Below are 10,524 nucleotides of genomic sequence, written 5' to 3' on the forward strand. Positions count from 1 at the left end.
AAAAAAAAAAACAAAACCCAATATGCCAGCTCCTCCTCAAATCAAGTTGACCTCACACCCACCACATCGAATTCTCAAACGCCATAATCGCATCTGCACGACCGCCCCTCTGACCAGGTTTGATGAGTGGACGAGGTAATGATGAAGTATCATCCGACGAAGACGTCTTGGTCGTCTTGCTATCTGACTTAGCCATCATGCCGCGCTTGAGCACCGGCAGAGACATGGGATTGTTGTCGACAGTAGTAGACTGCTGCTCCGTCTGCCCGGCCGGCGGAAGATCCTGGTCAATATGTGCCACGCCGCGCCCAGCCGCTAGATGGGCGTAGTACACGGCCGGGTGAAGAGAGACAGGCGTGGTCGAGCGGCAGTACTGATAACATTGGTTGTAGAGCAGGCGCTGCAGCTCGGCGGGATCCATCTTGACCTCGTCATGAATCACGTTGTAGTGGACGGGGCGAGCGGTACCCTGGATGGCGGCGTGCGAGCATAGGTAGAAATCGTAGTGGAAAGGGTGAGTCACCTCGCGCTCGACCAGCGTGCCGGGCAGCGGGTTGCCGTTGCGGTCGCCGCGCTCGGGGAAGAAACGAATGTGATGGCTCTTGGTGCAAATAATGACGGTAATCTTGGGCTTCGCCTTCATGTACTGCTCAAACACTGTGCGCAGGGTTCGGAGCTCCCACTCCATGACATGGGCAAACTGGCCCTCCGATACGCCGTCGCGCAGGTAAAAGACGTGATCGGGAGCGCGGTTGTGCTTGCGGGCCCACTTACTGAGGATGGGGGCGAGCATGGAGTGCATGTTGTGAGGCTGTACAATCTCGACACCCCAGCCGTTGGTCTGGACGGCAGCGCTGTAGATAGCGGCATCGCGATCCATCGAGACACACATGGCCGCGATGGACGGAGCGCCCGTGCCCGACGTGTGGCCGCCATGCGACACATCGACGCCAATCATCATGGTCGGCGCTTTGAACATGGGCGTATGCTCCTTGCTCATGTGCGGCGTGACGCGGCAGTTCTGACCGCCCAGTTTTGCGTTCACCTTGAGGCAGACGTTGGAGATATACTGGGCGTTGGCCTTGCGCGCCTGGAAGGCCTGGATCATCTGCGTCGGGATGGCGAAGCGACACTCGGCATTCTTTTTGAGTCGCTCGTACAGAAACGTCGACTTCTCGCGGAGAATGAAGAATATGATTTGGGGCGTCTGCTTGTTGTGCTGGCCAGTGGCCGTATAAGCCCTCTGAACCAACTCGGCGTGGGGCATGTTCGGGGGCGGCGTAAAGATGTAGGGCTCGGCCTCGACCCTGCCGCCATGGTTGATCCATATCTTTTTGAACTCGCGGCCAAAGTTGACAAGCGAGGCATTGTCGATGGAGCGGTCGACCGCCACCAGGGCCCACGAGCGCAGGGCGGTAGGCATGTTGCGGAAGCGGACGCCACGAAGATCCCAGCGGCCCCTCTGCTCAGGGTTCTTGGGCATGGAATCAGCCGCGTAGTGCACGTACGGGTTAGGAAGCACGCGAGCCTCCACCTGGGCCGGCTGGTCGGCGATGGAAATACCAAACTCACGCAAGTAGGGGTCGCGGCCCCAGTCGAGGTTCTGAACCATGTTCAGTACCTCCCTCTTGCGCTCGGGAGGTCGCTGCACGGCAAACTTAATCATCTCGGACGTTTGCTGCGGGTCGAGCTTGAAATTGTACCGGTTGAAGCGCACAACCTGACAGAGCTCCATGGGGAAGAGCGCGCCCTTCCCCGTCTGGACCAGCGGCAGATCCGGGTAGCGAAGCCGGATCTTGTACTCCTGGGCATAGTAGTTGGCGACAGAGATCTTCTCTGTCTGATCAGTACCCTTGATCCTCCTCTTAAACTCAGTCTTGCGGGCACTGCCGCCGTCTGGGGTGGCCTCGAAAAGGAACTTGTCAATCTTGAACTCAACGCGACCACGATCTTTGTCGCGGTGCGTGATCTCAAAGGTGAGGCCGCGTAACCTCTTCAGGGCCTGGAAAGCCTCCGACTTCTCGAAGACGCCCTTCTTATTGACAGGGCGCAGTTCCTTGATGAGCATGTCGTCCGACACTGGAAGGAGACGGATGTTAGCATAGATAGGTAGGCATGAAGAGGACCACATATACGTGGACAGTGAGGGGTCAAGCATCCCAACCTACAGTTGTCCCAGCGGCGATCGACAGCGCCCAGATAGCTGCGGACCAGAGGAATCAGACCCTGACCGGTCCAGAATGTCTGGTTGGTGACATCGACGTTGATGCCTAGGCCAATCCCGCCCGTGCTGAGCGAGTCATTCAAGCGGACGGCGGCATAGATGCCCTTGATGGCCTCGGTGAAGGGGCTGAGGCGGCGAGTCTCCGAGTTCTCGTTGAAGAAGGAGCGCTTGATCTGAATCATGCGTTCCGATGGACCCTGGCGCAGGGCATGGTCAAGGAAGTTGATACACTCCAAGACCGAGTTGCTCCACGCCGCCTGGCCGCGGAGATAGGCCATCAAGGACTCCATGCGAATCTTGGTGCTGCGGCGCACCTTCAAGGTGAAAATGTTGTTGGCCTTACCAGGGTGACCCTCAGCGGCGCCGAGGTCAACATTAACCGAGAATTGGTCCACATTGGCCCGGGACCAGGCCAGCTTGCGACCATCGTGTAGCCAGAGGTTGCGGGTGCTCTTGAGCTTCTGCTGAACGATATCGCTAGCCCATACTTTCTTGTAGACAACGGTACCTTTTGGCTCAGGGTCAATAGCCACCTGTTCGAGAGTTAGTCTCCTAATCCGTCTTTCTTTCTTTCTTTCTTTCTTTCTTTCTTTTTCCCTCAACTATTTCACTGAGGGGAGGACATACGTCGAACTGGTAGATATCGTTAGACTTGACGGCACGAACGCGGAACTGGTTGACGGTGACCTTGGCCGGGGTGCCGGCAGTGCTGTACTTGGGACGACGAGCAAACGGTGTTTGGTGCTGGTCTGCCATCCAATAAGCCTCGGGAGGGAGATCGCAGCGCTTATTGAGGCCCTCGGGCACCTTGAGCTCAACGCTCTTATTCTTCTTCCCCTCGCTCGTGGCGGTCATTGTGACTCAATGAAAAGAGAGATACTTAAAGATGTTAGCGGACAGTTCAAGAGATTCGATGCCGACGTCGACGTCGATGAGTACTCGTAGTAAATAATGAGAGAACAAAAGGGCGAGGACTATGAGTATGCTGTTTGAAAAAAAAATGCCAAATTACCAGACCATTCAATTTTTTTTTCTTGTGTTTGTTTGCCTTTTCGTTTTTTTGTGTATGTTGTGTATATGTGTAAATGAGGTATAGTAGAGAAGTATACGAAATGTTTCAGAAGAAATATATACCAGAGACTTGGAACCCAGGGAGGGGGTGGGGGGGGGGAAGGGAAATGTTTGAAGAAAAGAAGGGTTGAAGACCAGCAGGCAGGCAAAGAACAGGCTGGCGTGTAAGACGGCAGCTTACCGAGAGGTTGAAAAAGCAGAAGTGATGAGATACTGGGAAAGCGTTTGCTGGAGGTCTAGAATGACAGGTTAGCGGTGTTTGTTAGAGTCAAACGGAGAGCTGCGTTTGAGATATGTGTGTCACAGAGTAAAGAAAAATAAAGGATGTGATGATTTCGGCTCAAATCAAGGCGTATAGGAAAGATACCTGAATGCGTCCAGAGCCAAAGCCAGTGCTTACCAAGAGACCTCACGGCCAGTCCAGTCCTCAAGCTACGCTGGAATCAGAAAATGTCCGGGAAGAGAGAGATGCAGCACGGTGGGAGACTTGGTGAAGTACACGCTGGGTATACCTGAATAGTAGAGAAGGTCAGTGATGGTCAGGAGCCGGCCAGACGACCATCCGGAGAGTAATCAACCAATTTGACCCGGGTGTCTAGGTAAAATATGAAGCGTAAAGGTATGGGAGATATGGCAAAGAGGGATCGCGATAGTGATGATGACAGTGATGGCGATGTAATAACACGCGATGCCAAGCGCCAAGTCAAGTGTCCAGAAATAGTAAAGGCGGTAAAGGCCCGTGAGGTTCGCTAACTCCCTGGAGCTGGCAGGCCGCACTGCATTGCAAGGCAGCCCTGAGTTGGCTTGGGCTGGGATCGACCTGGAGGGTAGAGTTGTGGAAGGACCAAGAGGAGGATGAGAGGATGCAGCGGAAATAAAGATAAAAATAAAAATAGAGAGTTTTACGGGCAGAGAAAGCACAGGAGAGGAGAGAAAGAGAGGCAGAGAGTGAGAGAGAGTGAGAGATAAGCAAAATGAAAAGGTAGGCAGAGTGGGCTGCAAGATTTATCTTTTCTGTATTTTGCCGATGCTTCAGGTTGTGAGTCTGGCCAGAAACCCCCATGCAAAAAGGAGCAGTGTATGCCCCCAAAAATACCGAAAAAATCAACGGGAACTGCTGAGTCCAGCTGTTTGCCCTGTCACACGTGTTCAAGGCCCGCTGACTCTATTAACTCCGGCTGACTATGATTTTGCTGACCCTGCCACGGGTTATGAAAAGCAGAAACTCAGGAGTGCGCCGTCAAGAGAGTTGATGATGTCGGCGTTCTCAGTCTTCGATGCGCTTGGGCTTCACCGGATCCTTTGGTTTTGGATCATGGGGTTTGTGCGCGCTTACCGGCGCTTATACATGCCGTCTCCACGTTGCCGTCTGCTCGCCCAATGATGTGTCGCAGATGCAGTATTTGGAAAATACTCGATTGGGAAAGTGGAGTTCCAGAAAAACAGAGGTGAGAGAGGGAAGAAGACAACTTGGTTGCGTTGATAACCGGACGTTTGGAGGACGTGTGTTGTTTCATATTGTTTTTTTTTTTTTGGATGAGTCGTATCAAAAAGCTTACTCACCTCGATTCTTGGAGTGGCTAAAAGCTGGAGAGGGGTTGGGTGTGGTGCGGATGCTGGGAGCTGTGGAAGATGTAGAAAGAATGGTTGCTGGCTGTTGGGTGAAGGGAAAGGTTGACTGAGCATGGAAGCGTCTGGGAATTCTTATAGTCACGGGAGAGGCTAGGGCTGGCGACAGCGATCTTCGCGATATTCCCGAAGGGCTGAAGTGCTTGGCAGGAGCCATACAAGACTTTCAGACATACGAACAGCCCTAGCAGCGCCAGCTCTTTCGAATCAACCTGCCAGGAATCAGATCATTGCCTTCTGAATGCCATTGACACAACGGAGCGCCTTTCAATGAGCGGTAAGAAGCCGGCCGAACAGCCTCACATCTGCGTGAACGCTATCCAGAAGATCAGATCGCGGCAGTGATGACGCAGAACTTGGTCAACTGCTATTGTGCTGGCCGGTCCGGGCATCTATAGAGCTACAGATTACGACAATGGCAAGGAGCCCACCGAGAATGCTATTCTTTGGCAGGCAGCACATCACAATGGGAATATCCCTTTCCCAATTGTCCCCTTTGACAGGATCTGATGTTAGGGACCAATGTGAGCTACGGAGCAAGAAAGTGCCTGGGGGCTTCTGCTCATTCACTCAGAGTTTTGCTCTTTCAATGAGGGCATTCATCGAACTAACAACCTCACTTTCCCCTAGTTCTGACTTTGAGTAGGATCCAAACTCAAGGGAGCATGGTATCCTCAACCTCACGCCTTCAGGAAAGTTTTCTGAGATATATGTGTTGATGGGTGACAAATTCTTTTTTTAAAAAAAGTCAGTGGTTTTTTTTTCAATTTCTTGTCTCGTCCAGGGCCCTGTAACTCATCAGATGGAGAATCTGGCACTGTGATCAGATGTTGCTCTGTCCTGATGGATTGAAACTCGGTGATCCTCTGCAGTCTTGAGTGCAAAGTGACCTGGGAAAGCAGCAGAGAGTAATCAGCAGCTTGATTGTCATCCCTCCCTCCTTGCTCTCAGTTCTTCCAGGTTGTTTGATGTACAGATATATAGATGTATGTAAGTATAAAATGGAGAGCATTTTTCGAGCGCTGCCCTGCAGAACATGCGGCCCTGAGGGAATCTGTCAAGCATAATTTGTGCCGCAGAATAACGACGCTCTGCCTTCTAAACTACACGCGCGTGAGGGCAAATGAGCATGGCTCTTATATAAGGTTAAATATGCACTTGATCTTAGTGGAGCTGGGGCTGACCGAGGTACGGACAGCGGTGACCACACCGTGGTAACTTGCGGCTGACACAGGTTCCGGCCCTAATGTGATAGATATGATTGTGGGCTTGGTGGTTAAACCCCCATCTTTACACCGTAATCCTACGCAGGGAGTCTCAAGAAGATTGGCTTAGCATGTTTATTTGAATCCTATAATGAGGAGCTCTGGAAGGTCTCATCGCCATCCGAAGGTACCTGATAATGTGAGTTTATGCTAGTTTAGAACACGAGTGCATGGATAGGTACCTATATATGCAGCACCCTTGCACTGAGAACATGTTCGAGCCAGACTGGAGGTGGAACTTGCCAAGTGCATCATCAAACGTAGGAAATACAACAGTTTGGATATGTCCACCCACGGGAGCAAGATGCAGCTGAGCTACATGCTACATCTGGATCTTTATTCCACTTGGGACATATGGCAGATATCATCTTGATTCCATCTGAAGGATGTGATAGGCATTTGCCACAGATCTGTGTCTCATAGTTTGTAGGGACTTAGGTAACACAATGGCTCAGGAATGGTAATAAGGTTAATTCAAGTTCACATCGTACACAAAAGCCAGGATTGCCCGACTTTTCAAGATCTCAAGAACTAAAAGTATCACACAAAACAAGACTTGGCTACGTGTTCTCATGTAGTCCAGTTACTGAGTTTGTAGCTATCGATAAAGATTTAGCAATCGTTATCTGCTCACAACTCAGTTGGTCTGTATAGCCACAGGTGGTAGTTCCCAATAAGTTCACCATCTGAGGCCATGATTGTTCTTATCCTGACAGTTCATGCTTAACACATCTTGCACCGTGCCAGATCCTTGGAAAAAAAAAAAGAATGGTTTTCCCATCGTTGACTTAAGGTCCCAAGTTCATCTAAGCCCTATATTCCTGATATTAGCTCAACCACAAAGAACGGAAATTGTTTACAAGAGGGACCAGTGTCCAAAGGTAGACAAGTGGTGCCCACGACAGTTACAGAGTTTCATAGAGCTTGACAAAATTTTTTCGAGATCGACAGAGAGATGTGTGCTGAGGAAGTGATCTAGATGAATGAGGGAGCCTGGCTGGACATATGGTATGGAGTTCTTGAGCTATAAAAGTTCAAAACATGAAAACTTGCACCAGAAGCACAGCCACTCACAAACAATACGACCATCAAAGATCTTGAGCTTAAGGGATCAAGCGAGTCTTGAATGTTATCTATTGGTTCCCATGCATTGCACTTCTGTATACCCTGTTGAATTAAAAATCTCAATGCTGCTTCAGCGCTTCTCAAAACCCCATCCGCTCCGCTCCTCTCAATTCTCTATCCCTAGTCTCCCATATCCTTTCATTCTTCCTCTACTTCATTCACATTCCCCATTCTTCCCCTCCGACAACCTCACCTCTACCCCCTCCCCCACTTTCTTCCTAATCCCCCCAAAAACATCTTCAATCGGCATCACCGCCACCCAACCCCCTCCCCGTCTACACTGCTGTGGCAGCTGTCCATCCAATACCATTCCCAGCACTCGTCCCTCACGATCCCATACTATTGCCCCTGCATCCCCTTCACTCGCAAACGGCACTGCTCGTCGTGGCATCCCCAAGCCGGCGTTTGGGTCGAACTCGGGCAGTTCGGTGTTGTCAGGGGGTGGGGGGAAGATGATGCATTCTGATGTATAAGGGCTGGGTGATTGCAGGGATTGGGACATGTATGAGGCTTCCCGCAGGAGAAAGTGGGCTTTGAGATGGGGGCCGTTGGAGATACCGGTTGTTGGGCCCGTGCCGGGGGAGAGTTTGAAGACTTGGCTGCCGGCGGGCATGGTACGGAGGGAGTGTGAGGGGCATGGGGGCTTCATGTACCCTGAGAAAGTCGACTCCTCGGGGAAACGCTCGTCCGCGTCTGAGTAGGGGTACTGCCTTTGCCAGGCGTACCCGGACGGGAGCTTATTCTCCCCGATTCTCTTGTCTTCCCAAGGCTTGATCAACGCCCAGTCTAACCGGCTGCCGGAGGATGAGCGTTGGTTAAAGCCCGATGCAGCCCAGAGGATACCAAAGTCGTGGTTTTCGTTTGCGAGGAAGTCTCGGTTGTGCTGAAGGCGCTGCCGGTGTCTGTCGGGGTCCTTGTATGGTGATGAGGCGGCCTTCTCTAGGTCCCCCGTCGTAATGGCGTCTCGGAGACGAGAGGGGGATTGAAAGCAGGGGAGGTGAAGCCAGTCATTCAACATGTCTTCATGCCAATTCCCTCGGAATTCCGACCCTCCCCCCTCCTTGGGCCTCGGACCAAACCCGTACCTATCAACCATCCAACACGGACTCCCCTCCACTGGCGGCAGGGGAATCGCTTCGCCTGATCTCTTCGGGTCAGCCTTAACCCGAAACCCGCGAAGTGCTGGGCGTATGACGTGGTACGCAGTTAAGGCCAGGGTGATCCATTTTCCTGTGCCGGGAAGCTTGACGTCGACCCAGCAGCCTATCGTGCCAACAGCCGGGAAGACGGGAATGCTGTCTGGATACTCTGAGAGAAGACGCCAGGCAGAGAAGTCGTGGCCGGCGTCGACTCGAAGGGAGTATTCGTCCTTGTTCCCGGCGAGCCAGATCTCTGGCCCAACCGGGCCCCGTCTAACCGTGACCCTCTCCTTCCCTTCATCTTCGAGGGCATGAGGCTGAAGAGGCCTGGCAATCCACCAGCTCGTAACTAGACTCTGCTCCCCCTGCGGCACGCCCTCGATCCCAAAATCCAGCCCTTCATCATCCCCCCAAACCTCCATCCCTTCATCGCTTTCTCTCCACTCCCTCACATCCCTCAACGCATTCCCCCAACCAAACTCTAGACTGTTCTGTCCTACCCCAGCATAAGCAACTAATCCCCCTCCTTCCTCTTGCACCTCTCTTTCCGTATCTAACCGACACATCAGGATGCAGACAACATTGCCCTTGGTAGCAGGGCATCTGTCCAGGATCTGCCAAACCGTGTTGAGAATCGTAGCCCAGTTCCGCTCCAGCATCCTCGTCTCCTGCATCAGCACCTCCGGCTCAGGATCCAGCGCCGCCAACGCAGAGCTGTACACCGGGGCCACCCGCTTGCGGACTAGCAGTTCTGGATCGATCATTTCGACGCAGACATCCAGCCCTTCCAGGTCAATTTGCTGGTCAACCCAACTCTTCAATTCCCTCACCACTGTAGGCCACACAATCTCACTCCCTTTCCCCTTCCCCTTTCCCGGCCCCTGCACCCCTTCGTTGGCGCCAGGATCGGGAGGATCAACCCAATCAGCAACAACCAACAGCGTCAACACCCTCCCTGTCTCAGGTTCTTTTGCACCGGGGCGACCGAAGCCGCGGATGGCAAAGAGGACATCGCACACAGTGTTCGTGAGGCTGTGCCGGGCGAGGAGTGCATGGGCGTGATCGAGGGCTGCGAGGGTGATGTTGAAGCTGGGGAAGGAGGGGGAGGGGTTGATGAGGAGGGGGAGGGGGCGGTAGGGAGGGGTAAAGACGCGGAGGGGCGTTATGAAGATGGGAATGGTGGTGTTTTCATTGCTGGAGGTCATCTTTTTGTGGGTGATCTGAAGACTGGTGGTCAAAAATGAGGAGACAAAAATGGTCAAAAGAAAAAAAAAGAAACTAAAGGTGATGATGGAGTTTATTTGAGAAATGTGTGTAAGAGTGAGAGAGAATGAAAACGAGAATGAGAAAGAAAGAGAAAAGGGAGCAAGGACTGAGGAAGCAGGGGGTTGTTGATTTACCCCCTGAAGCCAGCAGTTTCATCACTACTTCGTAACCACAGATTATGTTCACATGGATAATGTAGGATTAACTCCGACAGGTTGAATATGTGACGGATGTGACGGTTTAATTACATTATTTCATCAGACAAAAAAAATTCCATGATGACCAAGAGACCAAGATATGATGATATTGTCATAGCTCGCGACTGGCATGTGAAAAAAAAAAAAAAAAGATGGATCGACTATCACCGCGCTCCTATATTCTATACATCAGTCGGAGCCAAATGGTTACCCGAGCTAGTATACCATGAGTTGAAATGAACAGAACGTTTGAAGTTAAGTGGGTAGGATGTAAACATATACCTACACGTATCTGGGTGGTGGTCTTGAGACATCCTGACAATCAATATTCTGCATAGCTTCTGATAAAGCCATGTAGCCCTTTGCTCCGAAAGTAAGGTGAGTGCCAACACAAGTCTACCGGATTCATATAATAGATACCTGGGTTGTGAATCGATTTAATCTAAAAAAAAAACGATTTATACCACAGGATTTGGAGGGGGAGGGGGACCATTCTTTTTTACATCTATCCCACTACAAAACCCCTGGGAGTGTGAAGTCACTAACATAGTATTGAAGGATGAGAAACTGTTGAAGGAGATGGATCAATGTTCTGCTTAGGTGGTATT

General features: G+C 51.6%; 2 protein-coding genes across 2 annotated transcripts; both read right to left on the reverse strand.

Annotated features, from left to right (window-relative positions):
• Positions 1-52: 52 nt before the first annotated feature.
• On the reverse strand, positions 53-3,079 carry CTHT_0016860 (putative eukaryotic translation initiation factor; the record flags this gene model as incomplete). Its single annotated transcript, XM_006692125.1, has 3 exons — positions 53-2,079; positions 2,169-2,757; positions 2,852-3,079. The coding sequence occupies 3 exons, from the start codon at positions 3,077-3,079 to the stop codon at positions 53-55; spliced, it is 2,844 nt and encodes a 947-aa protein (XP_006692188.1).
• Positions 3,080-7,468: 4,389 nt separating this feature from the next.
• Positions 7,469-9,658, reverse strand: CTHT_0016870 (uncharacterized protein; the record flags this gene model as incomplete). The annotated part of the gene is made up of 1 exon (XM_006692126.1): positions 7,469-9,658. One exon carries the CDS (start codon positions 9,656-9,658, stop codon positions 7,469-7,471), a length of 2,190 nt encoding a protein of 729 aa, XP_006692189.1.
• Between the last annotated feature and the right edge of the window lie 866 nt (positions 9,659-10,524).

Source organism: Thermochaetoides thermophila, assembly GCF_000221225.1.
Source record: "Thermochaetoides thermophila DSM 1495 unplaced genomic scaffold scf7180000011815, whole genome shotgun sequence".
NCBI classification, from domain to species: domain Eukaryota; kingdom Fungi; phylum Ascomycota; class Sordariomycetes; order Sordariales; family Chaetomiaceae; genus Thermochaetoides; species Thermochaetoides thermophila.